At 38.0% G+C, this 19302-nt stretch overlaps 1 protein-coding gene and 1 long non-coding RNA gene across 2 annotated transcripts; both read left to right on the top strand.

The window, feature by feature from the left end:
* Positions 1-6968: 6968 nt before the first annotated feature.
* LOC148362738 (uncharacterized) lies at positions 6969-9061 on the top strand. Its single transcript, XR_015850821.1, has 3 exons — positions 6969-7488; positions 7565-7711; positions 8788-9061. It is a non-coding gene; the product is annotated as an uncharacterized LOC148362738 (long non-coding RNA).
* Positions 9062-10687: 1626 nt separating this feature from the next.
* kti12 (KTI12 chromatin associated homolog) lies at positions 10688-17663 on the top strand. The gene is made up of 9 exons (XM_088340258.1): positions 10688-10913; positions 12238-12289; positions 12362-12414; positions 12536-12591; positions 12666-12745; positions 12819-12978; positions 13288-13350; positions 15552-15622; positions 17490-17663. The coding sequence occupies exons 1-9, from the start codon at positions 10763-10765 to the stop codon at positions 17629-17631; spliced, it is 828 nt and encodes a 275-aa protein (XP_088196384.1). The 5' UTR covers positions 10688-10762; the 3' UTR covers positions 17632-17663.
* The last annotated feature ends 1639 nt before the right edge of the window (positions 17664-19302 follow it).

Genomic DNA, 19302 nt, shown 5'->3' with positions numbered 1-19302 from the left:
CACTGTGTTAGGTTTCAATGTAGTTCTCCGCTGATCTATGGTGCGTCCAGCTGCGCTAAACACTCGCTCGCTGCTGCTGCTGCTTGCGGGTATGCACAACACCGATCTGGCTAACTTTGCAAGCTTCGGGTATATACTGGAGTTTATTCTCCACCAGCCAAGCAAATCTCGATCATCAGCCATGACATGCCTTTGACTAATGTACTGGTTAACCTCATCTCGAACAGAAGCATCATCGTCGTCATCCGCGTTTTCCCACTCAGCGAAAAAAGAACTTTTTCGTTTTGCTGCAGGCGGAGAAGGGGTGCTTGTGGTGTGAGCCTCCTCCTCCTCCTCGTTTTCCATAGGCATAGGGTTGGCTTCTGAAGATGAAGATCCTTCATCTTCTTCCAGGAGTGTGCGGACATGTTGATGCACCTCTGACACTTCTGTCGGTGTCATCATTTTGAGTTTATTGAAGGTCGGCCACAGGAACAGTGCAACTTTGTGCAAAATATGTATTTTGATTTTTTGATCCAAAAATTCAGAATGCCTGTGGCGCACAAACGCCTGCTCGGGATTATCTGTAGAACTGGGTTGGCAGTGCTTTCTCAGCTTCTCATTCCAGAGGCAAACTAAATTCAATGTGGTATATTTATCTCCTCCCAGCTCACGTTGTGCTGTATAAAAAGGCTCTAGAAAGGAGATCAGAAAATCCAACACGTCTGGCGCAATGTTGTCCATGCGCCCCTCCTCTCCACGTAACTGCAGCTTCTCACACAGCTCAGTATAGATCTCCTGCACAGACTTGAGGGTCAAATAAACGGTGCTAAATCTGGTGTCGCCCATCTGCAGCACTGTTTTTGACAGCTGTGCTGCCAAACCAGACTGTTTGGTGAACCGGACAACACTCTTGGCTGCGCTTATGGTCTCCCCAATCTCGGGTGCGTTTTCAGACAGTGCGTCCTTGTCCAGCCCATGTTTGAGTACAGTGTTTAACACATGGTCAAGGCACGCGAGGCGTTTGTAGGGGTCCTCCAACGCTTTCACCATGTTGCTGCCCTGATCTGTAACCCACACTATTCTGGCTAAATATGACGGTTTCAAACCAAATTTAGTGACCAGAAGCCGGACCAGTTCTCTCCGTATGTTCTTGCCCGTTTTGGCGTCTTCTGCTGGAAATAAAGCAGTGGTGAGGGTTTTTCCAACCAAGTTGAAGTCCGTTCCAACAAAGTGACACGTTATAGCAAGATAACTCATCTTTCTGAAGTCATCCGTCCACATGTCGGTACTCATGGCAACGCCACACCCATTTGCCAGAGCTTTCTTTACGCGCTCAATTAACACGCTCCTTTTCACCTCAGCCTTCTCGGTGCACGCCTTTGACACCGTGGTGTAGTGGGGCAGAACTGAGTCGACAGGTGCACGGCCAAAAGTTGACCCAACATTGATTAATTCTTGGGCCAGACATTTGAAACCTTCGCCACTAACTACTGAGAAGGGTCTGAGGTCTCGACAGCAAAAGTCTACACACTTGTCTGTGATGGCTTGCTTAGCGCGAAGAGGGACTGTCTTTGGGACGAATGATAATATAGATGTCTGACGTTCATTACTTTTGCCAGGACAGCTTTTTAAATGTCTGATCAGCGTCGAGGTCCCAGTCTTTTTGCTATCGTATGCGAGCAAATTGCCACATTGACACTCAGCGAAGCCAACGCAAGTCTCTGTATCATTTTCTACTATCAATTTGAAATTGCTCCACACTTCACTCTTACCAGAGTGCGTTTTCCTCGTCAGTTCTCCTCTCTTGAGTTTATCCTTAACTTCTTGTTGGTCCGACTCCATATCGGGGATACCAGGCCAAAATCACGCGAATTTGCGGAGGGGAAGATTATTAAGAGGACAGCATTCACGTCACGTCACGTGCACAGAGCAGAGCATGCTCTGGCTCCGTTAAAAGCAATTACAGCTCCTTCTCCGTTTTATCCAAATTATTTATTTTATAACAAGTATTCCTTGGTCTAGTATCCATACATAGTTTAAGTATATATTTTTAATGAACATATATTTATAATTATTAATTAATTCAAAAAAAAAAAAAAAAAAAAAAAAAAAAAGCAGGACCGAACCCGACCCGACCGTATGACTGACATTTCAGGCCCGACCCGGCCCGAAATTGCCTCGGGTTCGGGTTCGGGCTCGGGCCATAAATCTTAGGTCTAGATCGGTGTAACATGTATACTATAGCATCCTCCACTCCCACTTTCTCCTGGTAAGCAAATTGCAGTGGGTCGATGGCGTGACGGACCTGTAGCCTCAGGTGGTGCAGCAGCAACCACTCCATGGTTTTCATCACATGTGATGTCAGGGCGACCGGCCTGAAGTCGTTGAGTTCCTCAGGTCTTGATTTATTTGGGACTGGGATGATGCAGGATGTTTTCCACAGCTGAGGGACCCTAACCTGTTCAAGGCTCAGGTTGAAGATGCGCTGTAGAGGGTCTCCCAGCTCGGACGCACAGGCTTTCAGCAGTCGGGGGGATACTCCATCTGGACCAGCTGCCTTGCTGGTTCGCAGCCTTCTCAGCTCTCCACACACCTGGGCTGAAGTTATTTTTAGTGGGGGGATTTCTTCAATGCTAGTGTCCAGAGGGGGAGGGGGAAGGACAGCTGCAGTACTCAGGGGTGAGGATGAGGCGGAGTGGTCAAACCTGTTGAAAAAGTTGTTCAACTGGTTGACTCGCCCCACATCTATATCCACAGCCACACCCTGCTTGGTGCTGCAGCCAGTAATTGTTTTCATCCCTTCCCACACCTCCTGCATGTTGTTGTTCTGCAGCTTTTTCTCCATCTTCCTCCTGTACTGCTCCTTCCCTTTCTGGAGCTGGACTTTGAGCTCCTTCTGTACTCGTTTTAGCTCCTGCTGATCACCATTTTTAAAGGCCCTCTTCTTTTGGTTCAGAAGGCACTTGATGTCGCTCGTGATCCAGGGCTTGTTATTGGCATAGCAGCGTACAGTCTTTATAGGAACAACATTGTCCATGCAGAAATTAATGTAGTCAGTAGTGCAGTTTGCCATATCCTCAATGTCCCCACTGCTGGACCCTAACAGGACATCCCAGTCCGTACGTCCAAAGCAGTCTCTCAGAGCCTGCTCTGCCTCGGTGGACCATTTTCTAAAAGAGCGTGTGGTTGTTGGTAGCCTCCTCACTTTTGGTTTGTACTGTGGTTTAAGCAGAATGAAGTTGTGGTCTCCTTTTCCAAGGGCAGGCAGTGGTTTTGCACTGTATGCATTTTTGATATTTGCATACAGAAGGTCAATAGTCCTTTTTCCCCTGGGCTTGCAGTCCACATACTGGACGAAAGAGGGCAGTGTCTTATCAAGAGTCACGTGGTTGAAGTCCCCAGAGATTAACATTGCAGCCTCCGGGTGATGTGTTTGTAGCTTTGCCACCGCGGAGTGGATGACGTCACATGCTACTTCCGCATCAGCGCGCGGTGGGATGTAAACAATGACAGCAATGGCGTGTCCGAACTCTCTGGGCATGTAATAGGGACGCAGACTTATGGCCAAAAGTTCGACATCACGGCAGCAGATAGAAAGCTTTGTCTTTACATGCCCGGGGTTACACCACCTCGTGTACACGTAGATAGCCAGTCCCCCCCCTTTGCGCTTCCCACTGACTTTTGTGCCTCTGTCAGCCCGAACAGCGCAGAAGCCGGTTAGCGCGATGTTAGCGTCCGGGATGCTAGACGTGAGCCACGTTTCCGTAAAGCAAAGCAAGCTGCACTCCCTGTATGCTTTGATGTCTTTCACAAGCACAGCCAGTTCGTCGATCTTATTTGGTAGGGAGTTGACATTCCCCATGATTATGGACTGTACCGTGGGCTTATATCGCCACTTCGCCCCTTGCCGCTTAGCCTTTACCTTAGCACCGGCTCTGCAACCCCGGTAGGGTCGCCTCACCTCGTTAGGTAAATGGGGGACCGCGCCGGCTCGAGAATTCTTCAGGTCGAGGAGTAGATTTCTTGAATATACGTATTTTTGCGCGTTAAAACCCATATCCATAGGATAGAAAGTAATCCAAAGCGCTACAAGTGTTGCAAGGCAGCCACTGAAAAAGTAAGCAAAAAAACAATAAATCACAAAAGTAGCGAAAATAACACGGGAGCTGCTGGAGTGGCTGCCATTCGTGACGGCGCCGGAAGTAGTATAGCTATACACAGGCCCCTCATTTGCAGTATTTTGTGACATTTTTTACAAAATACCTTTGCTCACACCTTGTTTTGAAACCATTATTTAGGACAAAACTGACAGTCAAAAGGACCTTAAAGTGACTGCGGAAGGGAGACTAAATTTTAGGTGGTATATTTATATTGATATGTGACACAGGTTGCATTATTGTTATTTCATAGATCTGATCAAATGTCACACAGTGAAATAATATGTGCTGAAGAATTATCCTTTGTCTGGAAAGCGGGTTTGGCAGTTTTGTTGAATTTTGTTTTCAAAGATATAGAAAAAATAAATAAGTTGATAAAAAACATTCCCGACCCCTGGTGTAGAGCGGGTCGCCTTTCGAAGCTGGGAGCTACTTGTTTTTTACTGATTAGCTCAAAGGGGCTACCAGTTCAATATGCATTTCTAGAATAACATGTTAATAATTAATATGTTGTTACTTTGTTATTACCAGGTTGTAATTATTAAAGGTTAAAATACGCTCAGTCAACCATTAAACTTTATGCCAGTTAGAAATCAACATTTCCTAAAAAAACAAAATGACCCATAATATATTTTTAGGAATCATAACTGAGGTGGTCTTATGGGGCTATATGGTGCTCTGCGGGCTCAACTGAAAAAACGATTTTAAAAGGCACTAGGCCGAATCTAAATTACGGAGACTGTGACCAAAACGCACCACTTTACTTTACGGCTTCCTTTAGATGAGGCTCATGTTATGTAAAACAAATACTAGTTTCTCCAACTACGAGTATTTAAAAAATTGCACGTTTATATGATAGTCCATCTATTTTGCTTATTATTTAATGTGATACTGTTTTTTATATATATTTTTTTATCAATAAGAGGCACTTAATAATATACACTGCCCCTTTAAATTTTAGTATATAGGAAATGAAATTTGGGCTCATCTTTTTATACATTCATTATTTAAGAGCAGTAATAATAACTGGCAAGAGTAAACAATTACTTTCACTGTATAAGTATTGTTTTTATATTTTTTAAATTTAAATTAATGCATGTGTGGGAGGAGTTAGGGACGGCCGATGAATGTGAGGTTTAGCAGTATTTTTAATACCTCAAGATGCCACAAAAAGATTTTTTTGGAGGCACGCTAGTTCTGGCATATCAAAATCAGGGTAAAGTAACCGTGCACGACCATACGCATTGTAATCGCGAAAAAAAAAGAAAAAAAGAAATAAGGGACTCCTTGCTCGGACTGTTAGTTTTCATGAGTTGAACATTTAACTACCTCCCTGGTAAAAACGGCAGTGATTGTTAAACTTGCAGAGGAGTCGCAGGTAATCTCAGTGCAATGCAGATTGTGTATTATCCTACAATATTGAATTTTATAAATTTATTTTCTGAACCATATTGGGGACTACTGAGTCATATTGACTTGTGGAACTTTGTTTTTAGAGCTATTTGAGTTCATCATTTTTCCTGCTCTTTCTCTGCATCCCTAAACGGTGGCATGCTTCTGCTCAGGCTGACCTGCATGATTTTGTGCTAAATGTCTGAGTTTTTTAAAAATGTTTTTACCTTTTATCGCCTGTACACATAAAGTTTGTCTACCGACATAATTCCGCATGCAGTGGCCTGTGTGCCTCAGTGTTGTTTACCCAAACTCTAAATAAATTGCTGCTTGTAATACAGTACTAAATTTGTTTCATTTTTCTTTTGATAAAGGACCAAAACTGACACAATCAAACAATAAAAAAAGTGAAAAAAAATTGAATTTTTTCATCAAATAAAGAAAAAATGCAAATAATATTTATAAATACATACATACGCGTCAATGACAATAATGAAATTCAATACATGAAAATAAATGTGGAAATCAAGACAAAAACAAATACAAATGCAAGCTCCCCTTTCATGTATATTTATTTACCAAAGCAGATGTGATGTTGGCATAAAATCTTGTTTAAATGAGGGCCGGTCTTAAGCGTGTCCAAATACATCGTCGATCCATGCTTTTACTGATTAACCCATGGTTTCATAACCTATTTTGAGCCAAGGCACCGTTTTTTCTTTAAAAACATCTTGAGGGACACTGCATCCAAAATATTTAAAAAAGTCTGACACCATTTTCATTTATTATTTCTGTTTTAAATGATTATTTAAAAGTGTAAAGTGTTTTTTATCATTCGTGGTCAATACAAGTTTTTCATTTTGGTAAATAATTGGTCATTTTTGATTTTACAATATTCTCTTAACCTGTTTTTCAAGTTCCATTTTTTTATTTTTGTGTTTCTATAAAAAATAACAAAATTGTCAATTAAAATGAGCAAAAATCTCTGAGGGACGCACATTTTATTCATGTATATTTTTATATATTTTATTATTCGTTGCAGTGCAATCTTAACCGTCTTTATTAAAAAAGTAAATTATACTGGGGTACCTCATGAGCAGATTATTAGTATATCAAAGAATATTTTAAAATGTAATCTGCCACCTACTGATATGGATGAATGTTACAGTTACAGCTGATCATTGGGAAAAAAATCAACACTGAACAATCGGATATTTCTTACGGCACATTAGACAATATCTCACGGCTCTGGCACACGAGACTAACCAATTAGCCAATAGGACAACTAAATACACAGAAGAGCAGAGAGTTCTTATTCACTGATTAGTATTTAATTCATGCATTTACTCTTTTATATTTTGATTGTTTTATTATTGTATGTATCTATACATGTGAAGTTTAGTTTTATTCTAATACATTTGTGTATGATACCTGAATTTCCATTTCATGTACAGTATGTGTTTGTTCACTTTTTATTTATATATTTACCCTTTTTTAATGTTAGCTATTTTAGTCCTGCAGACATTTGAGTGCCACTCTTGAAATGTAAATATGTAGGTTATTTATGGCTACAATTTTGTCCTTAACGAAATGATGGAATGTTTGAGGCAGCTTTTGTATAGGACCCCTATTAGGTTGGTCGTGACTCAAAAACAAATCACCAGTGCAGTGACTTCATTCCATTAGAATATTAGGCCCATCCTTCCTCACTATAACTGCTCCTCAACAACCCCAAAGGGGAAAACGTGCAAATACGTTTGAATAGAGTGATAACGACGCTTAGGAAGGATGAAAGGCAAGTCCATTCAAAGAGCAGGGCTCCTGTTTTGTGTCATCCTCGTGTCATACGTCGCCATGACCTCATCTAGGACGCTTCATTTAAATAAAATGAGAAACACGGGGATTAGAAATCTGAGGATGAAGATGCACCCCAGATCAGGAGCCATGTGGGCAACAGGTAAGAGTTTTGATCTCAATTTAATCTTTTTTTTTTAATATATATTTTAAAGTAACATCCTCTTGTGTTGATTTAGGTCACTTCATGGGTAAAAAAAGTGTGGCGGATGGTTCCCTTGTGGAGTCTTCCACTGAGGGGATGAAAGTCATTAAAGGAGCAGATGACACCATGAAAGCCTTTCGGAGCATCTTCATAATCAAACCCCAGATTGGCCACAAGACATGTCAGTTGAGAATTTTTTAAAGCGTCAATATTTCTATAAGGTGCCGTTCAAATCTCCAGATTCTGTTGGCTTGCCATAATTGTATTTTTAAAATTTTATTTCCTTTCATTTTATTTATTTGTACCGGTATTTATTTTTATATTTTATTTAATTGTATTCATTTTATTTTACCTTATTTTTTTGTTTTGTTTTTTCTACCCGTTAGTGTATTTGTCTTATCGGGTAGTTCTATTTTATTTTATTTTACTTGATTTTTTTTTATTTATGTTTGTTCTTCTTTAATTTAAAATTATGTTTTTGTGTTTTGTGTGGTTTTATTTGACCTTGCTTGGTCTTTTATTTTTTTCAAATTTTTGTTTTTTTATTCGATTATTATTTCTGTGAGCGTTTCACGTTGTTTTATTTTATTTTCCTTTACTTTTTTATTTTGTATTGTTTTTTTTTTATTTAATTTGATTTGATTTTGTTTTTTGTTTTTTTTTTTTTATTTTTTTTTCCTTTTTTTTTTGTACATTGGCGTTTAAGTTTTTTTTATTTTACTTTACCTTACTTTTTATTTTATTATATTTTTGAAATTGTATTGTAATTTTGTGTGTGTATTTTGCATTTCGGGTTTTTGTGTGAGGAAAGGAGGTGGGACATTTTTTTATAGTACATCAAATGTTTTCATACAGCTCTTTGAGTTGCAAATCATCTGAAAAGTGCCACACAAATCAATTTTGATTTGTTGCATTTCTAGTTTATCAGGGTTTTCTTTTTTCATATTCCACCATGATATGCTGGATATTTTTCTTTAAACAAAAGACTGTTCATCAAGTGATTGAAAACATGCTGAAATACAAACAACCTTAAATCCACATTGTCATTTGCAGAGCAGGGCGTACCTTTGCCAAATTGTAAACAACGAATCAAACAGATGCACAACGAACTAAAGCCATTTTTAAAAGCCAAAAATAATCATACTAGTGCGAACAAGAACTTGAATGAGTAGGCTACTTTCAAAGAGGCACTTTATGGTGGTATTGCCCCAGTTATGTTTTTCATGACTGCTCTTCATTGATGTTTATTGCTTTCAGAAAAGGAGGAAACCACCTGCTGAAGGAAAACTACATTCAACCTTTGCCCCCAAGACGGATGTGTATGCATACAACGTAGATTTAATTCCCTGCATTGCACTCTCCTAGCTCAACATGGTGTATACTAGCAAAGTATTGTGATATCTAGAAAGGTATTTGTAGTAATGTGTATTTATTTTACTTTTTGTGGCAAAGGCATCTCATTGTAACAACTGGTGTTTGATTTATTTCCCCCAGGTGACATAATGTAGAAATAAATATTATTTTCTTTGAACACTGGCAGTATCTCAAATGTATAATTTGTGAGTGACTGAGTGAGTGATTCGGGCTTTATCTAGGCACGGCATGCTGGCCTGGAGAGGGATGGCCCCCACCAGGCTGTACTTGCCCAAGACACACCACAGAATTAATTAATAAACTAATATTATCACAGGAAATGGTGCCCCTACCACCCTAATAATTAGAGGTTCCAACCAACAAACGCACAAAAAAACGCATCAACAATTTACTGACAGAAACAAAAAATATTTGCACACAAAAAAAAATGAACATCGATCTATCCATTATTATCCTCAGTAGGGTCGCGGGGGTGCTTGAGATCACCCCAGCTATCATCGGGCAGTGGGGACACCCTGGATTGCTTGCCAGCCAGTCACAGGGCACACAGAGACAGACAACACACTCGCTCATTTATACCTGGGGACAATTCGGACCGGCAAATTAATGTAGAATGTGGGAGGAAACCCACGCAAGCACAGGGAGAACATGCAAGCTCCACACGGGAAGGCTGCGAACCCTTAACCCCTGCTCTGTGGGTCTGCGCGCTTACTGCCATGCCGCCCATAAACAGATGTTCAATATGATAATATATCCATTAACTTGTGCCCAAAAGGAGTAGCTGAATCTTAAATGCTTACCCCTTTTTGATGTTTTTCCTTGCACGGAAGACATATTCAAGTCAAAGCCATAATACAGCACCATTCCCCACAAGGAAAATTTGAAAAACAAATATTAACGTTTTAAACTTACAATTTCTACAGAATAATGATGACACATCTTAATGGTCTCAACAAAATACCAACAATTGTAAGAGAACAGATGTACTGTATATTAGAAAGCCGACTAAGCCCCTTGCAGTACATACTCTGACCAGACTATCTGTAGATTACTTTAAACCTGTGAATATTTTTTGCATTTTTTCAGTTGTAAAGTCAAACACTTCCAGGGTTTCTCAGCACGTACAGACACACCAAAACCTTTACGTGTTGTTTGATGCTAGACTGCTCTTGAATTAAAAACATTTTTGAGGAAGGTAGATCATTTTGATTTGGCCATTTTGTAAGTATGCTAAAAAGAATATGAGTGCCCCTGCACCAAAACACCTGCCTTGAAAAAGTGTACTGAATGGTTTACAACACAGAATCATCAAAAAATGTACATATGTGTACACAGTCTTTCCTTTTTGAATATTGGTATATACATATTTGATTTTTATTAGATCCTGTTTTGAAATTCCTTTGTAAGCACTGTACAATATGTTTGCAAAGAACACGTAATTGGCATTTTAAATGACAAGACCATCTTGAAATAAATTAAAGGTCATTTATTGAAAATTATTTTGGAAGAATTAATAATGTATTTGAAAATACTGATCATGTCACTGATTTCTCATGCCAGTTAAAAATCTAATCTAGAAAATTGCAGGTGCTCATCACTAACAGAACCGGACCAAAGGTGTTCTTATGGTTCTACTTGGTGCCCGCGAGTGTCTCAACTATTTTTATGGTATTATTTAGTGTAAGACATATAATAAATAATAACTCTTCATTTAAATGGAAGCGCTATTTATTTATATTTGGACATATTTTGCCTTTCTAGCTGCCTATTGGTCACCGTTTATTTTCACTTCCGGGTCATGGTTAAAACATGACGGAGAGAGCTTCGTATTGCTGTTTCAACATCAAAATAACAAGCCATGCCTCTAATAGTTATTTGTGGTTATCCGTGTAGCGGTAAAACGAAACGGGCAGAAGAATTAAAAGTGTATTTTGAACAAAACACCGACAGAAAGGTTCACATTGTAGGAGACTCGCCCTTGGGCGTTGAGAAAAACGCCGTGTATGCAGGCAAGTTAAGCTAGCTGAAGCTAACTGTCATCGAATACGAACATTTGATTACCAACAAAATGCCATAAAACGTAATCATTTTTGTGTAGCTGTTAGCCTAGTAAGTGTTTCATTAAGTTGTGCGTGCACTTACTTTTCGATGCACATCATGGATATGTTTTTGTGGTACAGGAAATTAAGTTGATGGTATTTTTAATGTAGTCTGATTACGCTATCACTGTCCATTACGTGTATTGCATGAGTTACCCAGTAAAATGCTTAAAAAATGTATGCTTGAAAGAGGATTTTTTTTAATTTTATTTTATTTTTTACAATAACCACAAATTTTCACCTTTAACCTCCTGAATGTAGTTACTAATCTCATAATCGTACGGGTCAATACATGTTTGTCTTGTCCCCAACGTAGGATATAATGTTCAAACAATGTGATCATTGTTTTTCAAAGTAAAAGCCAGTGCCCAATATTTCATGTTGACAATACCTGTGTGTTGTTGGTTATTGCAAGATCTGTTAGAGTCATCCGAGAAGGGGGATTACCTCACGTGCGGTCCCTTCTCTCTTCGTTTTCCTCATGTTGAGGTTTTTTTTTTTTCTTTGCCCTCATGTAGGTTTTAGATCAGAGGATCGTGTAATAATAGTCATGTTATTACACAAGTTTCCAATAGTCTGAGGACTGTGCAGCCCTTTGAGACTCCTTGTGGTTAAGGGCTATACAAATAAACTTGACTTGACTTAAACCTACCACGACTTGATGTCTTTCAAAATATTTCTCACTTCACCGCACTTCAGCCAGAGGTACATATTTATGCATTGTCTTAATACGGTACTTGCACACTCTTACTGTAGTCTCAATTTCATGTTCTTAGTAATCTGGTACGCCTTATGTATGAAACATGAAAATCTTTTAATTTTATTTTTAACTTGATAGTATGAAAAACATTCAAATGTACCAGAAAGTACAGAGAGGTTAGAAAATATACTAAGAGTTGTAAAAATGACAAAAAGAACTAAAAAGCCTGGGAATTTGTGGCGCCTTCTCAAGGTTTCTTCATTTTTGTCATGCTGAGCTTTTTGTGTTTTTCCTTGCCCTCATGTAGATTTCAGATCAGGGTATTCCACAGTGTCTGTACAGCCCTTTGAAACTTTTTGTGATTAAGAGCTATAGAAATAAACATGACTAGACTTGACACCACTGCTATGTTATATGGCTGCATATGCATTTTCATTTAAAAATTATATTCGTGTGATTGTCTACAAAGTGACAATGCTTTCGTGGGAGTATCTAAAAATGGAATCCAAAATAATGTCAACTTTTATTTTGCAGATTCTCAAAAGGAAAAACAGGTCAGAGCTGCACTGAAAGCTGAAGTGGAGAGGTTGGTGTTCTGGTATATATTTTTTTTGTTCTATCTGTCCTTTAACATTTTTAATTTTACCTCATTGTTCAGGAAAGTCAACAAGGATGACATTGTTATTTTGGATTCCTTAAACTACATCAAAGGTAACAGCAATAGCTTAATCATAGTCTTAATTAAAATTTTAATTTGCTGATTTAGACTACAAATATCACAATCTTACACATTAGTGACTTTACCTTTAAAAACCTTTGTGATACATTTCAGGGTACCGATATGAGCTTTTCTGTCTCATAAAACATGCACAGACGCCACACTGCCTGGTAAGTACACATCAAAGCCAATCTGGAATTAAAAACATTGCCGGATGACAGGTGGACTTTTTTTTTTTTAAAAGGTTTATTGTTTGACGTCAGATGATGTGAGTTCAGAGTGGAACAGCAGCAGAGTTGCAGAGGAGCAGTACACACAAGAAATGTAGGTGAATACAAAAGGTAATAAAAAAACGGACGCAATCTAAAAATATTGACATTGCCAATCTTCTCTTTAGCCTAGATGCATTAATTCTGCGGTTTGAAGCACCAGATTCCAGAAACCGGTGGGACAGTCCACTTTTTAACATCCTTCAAGACGACATGCTTCCCATGGAAGCCATTAGCGACGCGCTCTTCAAACGAAAAGCTCCGCCACCCAACCAGTCCACTCAAAATGTAAGATGATCTGGCAAAAAAAAAAATCCATGATCAGGTGTTTGTATATAGTGTGCCTGCTTTGAGACTGGGAGGTCGCTGGTTCGCGCCTCGACCAAGACATACCTAATTGGTATATTGGCGGCGCCCTCTGGCTGCGGCTGCATCGACTCGCTACAACGGGTCAGATGTATCGACATTTCGTTCTGTGTACATTGTTACAAAGAATGACAATACAAAGGAAATTATTATTATTATTATTATATAATCTCTTGTTTTCTTACATTATTTTATTGATATAAACTAATTTTATGTTGCCTATCTTTGCAGCAACCATTGTCCTCTGCAAACTTTTTATACGAGCTCGACAAGACCACGCAGGAAGTGTTAATGGTATGTTTTGTGTTTAGTAATCAATGGCTCATCTTAACTCATTGCTGACCACAAGTAAGGGTTTGTGTTGAACAGGTTTGCGATTTTTCTTCACCATAGGATAATGGCTCAGAATTAATTAATAAACTAATATTATCACGCGTTCAAGAAAGCATTTACTAAACTCATCAGGTAAACACAACACATTGGTTATTATTACTTTTTGTATTTACACCAAACGGCATTGATCAAAGTTTGAAGTGGATCTATTGATTAACGTGAGGTGACATGTTAATTGGTATCATTATTAGTAACTGGGATGCCAATGTGTTGGGGTGAAAAATTTAAAAAAAAACACCCAGCTATTTTAAACGTGACACTTGGGCTTTCACGTTGCTCTCTGGCTGGCTTCTTAATTGCTTGTTCTTGTGTTTTACAACAAAAGTGCTAAATGATCCACTGAGTGAGTATTTCAATGGATGAATCATAGACTAATGATGGTGAATGTCAGTAATTAAAGTGGCACTCTCAAAGTGAATCCTGTTAGCTTAAAGGCCTTCTGTTTGTTCTTTTAAACTTGGCATAGCAACAAGTGCCACAGTGTTTAATTTCCAACAAACCTTATTTAAGAGAATTCTAAGTAAAACTATTAATCGTGCCATGAGAAAATGATTAAAAATGTAACAGACATTTAAAGAATAAAACAGCTGCTACATTCCACAGTGCTCACATGTAATGCCATATAGGCTACAATAGATCCTCTATGAGCGGAAGATTGGGTATACATTCATTTTTCAGTCAAGTCAAGTTTATAGCCCTTAATCACAAAGAGTCTCAAAGGGCTGCACAGTCCACAGACTATTGCAAACTAATGATCCTCTGATCTAAAACCTCCATGAGGGCAAGGAAAAACTCAAAAACCTCAACCGTAGCTTTGTCCAGGTAGGTGAGAAATGGCTCAGAGATTGTCTGAAATTTCCTGTCTGGGCCGGTCCTCAGAAATCTCAAGTCTTTCCATCTGAATTACCGACAGCATGTCAGCCACCCAGCCCTGAAATGAAGGAGAAATGGGTGACTTCCACTCTGCCGGTATCCATCTTTTAGCAACATTCATTCCCAGCATCAGTGAATGCTGTGTAGCTACAGGAAGGCCTTCTGTTAACTGTGAACAGCTGAAAATGGTTAGATCCGCTTCTGGTTGTAGGAGTTTGTCATAGGCCTTAGAAAACCAGTCAAATATTTTGGACCAGAATGCAGTCAGAGAGGGGCAGGACCAAAATGCATGGGATAGTGAACTTTCAGACATTTACATCGGTCATACAGTGGAGAAACAGAAGGATAGAAACTGTGTAGCCTGGACTTAGATTAGTGTAGACGGTCCACTACTTTAAACTGATTTAGCTGATGTCTGCTGTTAACAGAGCAGGAATGTAGTACAGACGCTCCCCTACTTACGACCATTTGATTTACGAAAAACGGTAGATATGAACTTTTTCTTCGGGATGCTGAAAATTATCCGGACATTGCTGAAAGTTAAATTTTGTATTGTGTAAACCTTTTTCCGGGTACTGGACATTACTGTAGTACTTCTTTCCGCCACTACTAGCGTGTGGTGCTGTGAGAGGTCACCCATTATCGACCCCGAAGAAGAAATCCAGCTTCCTCTTCCAAGTCTGTGCGTAAACATGCTATACTGCGTCTCCAGCATGTTAAGAATTTTGACATTTTTATTGTTTAATATCCCGTGCATCTATTCAATATGGTTGGTGTGAAGTGTAAAGAAGAGGCGAGCTGTTTCTTTTGAAATGAAAGTGGAATAAGAACGCTTGATGGGGTTGAGAAAATGGTCAGAATACCTTTTTGAGTCCACTCTCTACCAAGGAGGAGGAAATCGCCTAACTCTTAAAGCCCATCTTCCAAAAGTAAGTTAAACTTTACTTTATTTATCTTTATAGAGCATATTATTTTATTAATTGCCTATTTTTCACAAAAAAAATACAGGTTACTTATACAAGCCGTAAACGTACATATATAAACCTTAAACATACAAAATATAGCACTGAAGCAACTTACTGACAAATTCAAATTATGAACGATTGTCCGGAACTTTTCTCGTTCGTCGGTAGGGCAGCGTCTGTATTGCGAAATTTGTTCCACTATATTTTTGATGGCGTTAACACTAATTAATTTTTTTCCCCCTGTCTATTTCCTTCCCTTTTTAGGCCATTTTTAATGCACAGAAGACAAGTGTTCCTGGTGATCACATCTCGATTCCAGGAGCAACAGAAAAAATATCCTTTTTTTTTTTTTAAACAAGTCACATTTTTTTTGTATACGGGGGAGATCAAATATTAGTTGAATACTGACGTTTCAGTGATTTTTAAAGCTCACCTACTGTGGGAGAGATGTGTTGGTTATTAGGTGGTTTCTCTGAAGGCTCTGCGAATAAAGTGGAATTGATTAACGACGGGCAATGAAACACAACTCAATTGATCTCAGCTAATAGTCTCTACCTTAAAAGGTTGAGCCATTTATAGAGCAAATACACTTTTAAGTGGATTTTGTTGGGAGCAATAAAACTCAGACTCATCCATCACTGATTGCATATCACATTTTTTATTTAGATAGATAGATAGATAGATACTTCAGGCCTTTAATATAAAATACTTATTTGATCTGCAATAAAACAAACTTACTATGGCAGGAATTTGAAAGTACACTTTATTTCTTTTTTTCCAGTAAGATAAAAAAAATGTATACTTAACCAATTTTCATCTCATCATCTCATCTCATCAGCCGTACCGCTTATCCTCAGTAGGGTCGCGGGGGGCTGGAGCCCATCCCAGCAAACATCGGGCAGTGGGCAGGGGACACCCTGAACTGGTTGCCAGCCAATCGCAGGGCACACAGGGACAGACAACTCACTCGCTCATTCACACCTAGGGACAATTTTGGACCGGCCAATTCACCTGAAATGCATGTCTTTGGAATAAACAATTTTTTTGTATATAATATTTTATTATATTTTTAGAAATTATTTTGCTTATTTGTTGTTTTTGACCTTTTTTCAGTCGTCACCTGCAAATAAATAAATTCTTGCCACATGGCAGGATTTTTTTTCATGTTCTGTATATACTTTTTCAGAGATTTTCTTTAGGTTTTTTTTTGTCAAATAGGAAAATGTAAATGTGTTAATATGAAAATGTGTCCTATCGAGCATATTGTATTTTGTGCTGCTCATTTTTAGTATTAGTATTAGTAATTATTTGTCATAATCCTATTGATTTTTTTTTTGCATTAACACTAATCTTGAGCTTTTTTCTTTTTTCTCTGGGACTAAACTAAAAAGAATATTCCTACTCCATGGGTAGAATAATTTTTTCTCATTTTAAATATATGTTTAGTGATTTCTTGTTTTTTTTTTTAGTAAAATATAAACTGAGCAGCACATTTTCAGTGTGTTTTTATTATTGCAAGAAAAATTCAAAGAGAATATTTCTTAAAATGTGCAAAATAATTTATTGTTCTGCTAATTTTAACTTGTTAGATAATATTTCATGAAGTCGCGAATTTTGACCTATTTTTAATTTTCTGCTAAATAGAGGAAAGTGAATTCCTAACTTTCCTGTTTTTATTCTCATTTTGAATATATTTTTTAATTGTCTCCATTGTAAAATGAGAAAATGTATACACAAACAAATTTGTCTTATCAATCAGATTTTACTTTGTATTGCTCAATTTCAGTATTTATTTTCTATTATTGCTAGAAAACTTGGTAGAAAGTATTTCTTAAAATATACAAAATCAATATTTATTGTCATGACAGTTTTTGTAAGCATTTGTTTCTAACCTTGGTAGAAACTATTCATTTTGTGCTCATTTTAAATAAACATTTTTCATATTAGTGGAACATGTTATTTTTTAATGAGAAAAATGATCTATGCTCTGCTCAATAAGATGATAATATTGCTGCTCCGCTGTGCTCTGTGGCACTAGTATTTATATGTATTAGACAATACAATGCCATTTAGTGGTCAAAAATTACACACTGGGGCTTTAAAATGAGCTGAATGTCATTTTTGCAGTGCAACCAACCAAGTGCCTATCTACTCAGGTTTGGCAATGACTAAACAAAAGTTCCTTAACCATATTTCCAACATCGAGCTTACCAGGAGCGTCAACATGGCCGAGCTGCGCAAATTCCGCAGGCAGTTCATCAGCTACAGCAAGATGCACCCGACAGAGGACACGGGTCAGATTTTCAACATGTTTGTACAGTATTTAAATAAGAGTCTTGTTTGATGAATAAAATGGAAACCTTTTTTAATATCGAATGTAGACTCAGAATTATTTCCGAGGAACTTTTATCTGCCTTAATTCTGCAAGTTATTTATGAACATTTAGTCCAACTCAAGCTCCTTTTAGCACTTTGCTCAAGAACACAACGTTCTTAATTCTTCGTAATTGCATACTTGACCTGTACGAGACCTTCTAAACCTACTTTTTTCAGCCATTGTTTTTGAAAATATGAATGATTCATCGGCCTGTAAAGATTTGGACTTATGTAAGGAGATCATGAGGAAAAAGAGGTTGCTCACATGCTGTCGACTCAGCAAACGACAAGCTCGTACAACGATGACTGTTCAAATTTGCTATTAAAAGCACTCGCAAGCAAAACATTTGAGCAATGACAGAATGAACAACTTATTAAGGATCGAAATATGTTTTTTTTTTAGGGCTTATATCGACTATTAGTATTAAGAGAAGGTCAATAACTGATATTTAAAGCCGATAGTCATTTGCTGAACTAGCTTTAAAATTGGCATAAAAATGTTATAGTAATGCAAAAATAAATCATATTTGTTATGAATTGAAATAAAACTATAGTAGCTCTCTGAAACGTTTTACAGTAAATACATTAGAATTTCAACAACTAACATAACTAATATTTCACTTAAACCAAATACTAACAGTGCAAGAAATAAAGTTAGGCTTAGTGGCAACTCGTTTAAAGGTACATAAATGAATTAAATATCTCCCTGATTTTATTTTTACAATTAATAAATAAAAATGTCATTACATTTGCCATGACTTAGATTAAAAAATGCATCGAAATTTCAACGGAGCTCCCGATTATAAAAGTGTTAGCATTCCTGTTTTAGAGACAGATTGATGAATTACCTAGCCCTCCAATTTTTATGCTCTTTTCCAATCACAAACACACTCGCTTGATTGACGAACTAATGTTATGATAAGAGCTAATATATCAGTCTCCACCTTTACGTGCCTCCCCGAACCAAGTTAACGAAACTTTTTTTTTTAACACTTTAATCACATACACGCTTTTCTACCACAGACCTTTTACAATCTCAATATTATCAGCAGTCTCAGGCGGTCTACTCCGCTCTACTGTTATTTTCCCTGCTTCAGTGGTACTGCTCCCAGTCGCTTATTCAATTAAGAGGCGCGGGGCGGGGCGAGACAGAGCGAGAGAAGAGAGGGAGAGAGAAGCTCGGCTGCATCTGAGCCTAAATCATCGGCCTGTCGAAATGCGAAAAATGTCAATACCAATATCTGTCAAATTCCCAAATATCAGTGCTGATAATCGGCTCATCCAATAATCAGTCGACCTCTACAATATATGTAGTAATTAGGGCAGGGATGTCGTACTCAGTTTGGCTCTGGGGCTGAATCCAGACTTTGTGCTCTCAGGCTGACCGGATCAGTAAAAGAAAGTCAAACCTAAATATTTAGCTTTTTTTTTTTCAGTATTATGATTTATCCTTCAGCCAACATAAGCAACCTTCCGGACATTTGAAAATCAAGGATGTCAATAGATCTTTTTAGACACAACACACTTATTTACAAACAATGGCTAAAAGGATTTTCATGTTTTGCATTGAATTTGATAACCGGTTTATTTGAACAGTTGAATGAATGCAGTTTTATACCTTAACCAACTCCCCACGCTAA

Source organism: Urocampus carinirostris, chromosome 7 (assembly GCF_059441175.1).
Source record: "Urocampus carinirostris isolate Australia breed hairy pipefish chromosome 7, RoL_Ucar_1.0, whole genome shotgun sequence".
Taxonomy (NCBI): domain Eukaryota; kingdom Metazoa; phylum Chordata; class Actinopteri; order Syngnathiformes; family Syngnathidae; genus Urocampus; species Urocampus carinirostris.
This window is presented reverse-complemented; position numbering and strand designations above follow the sequence as displayed.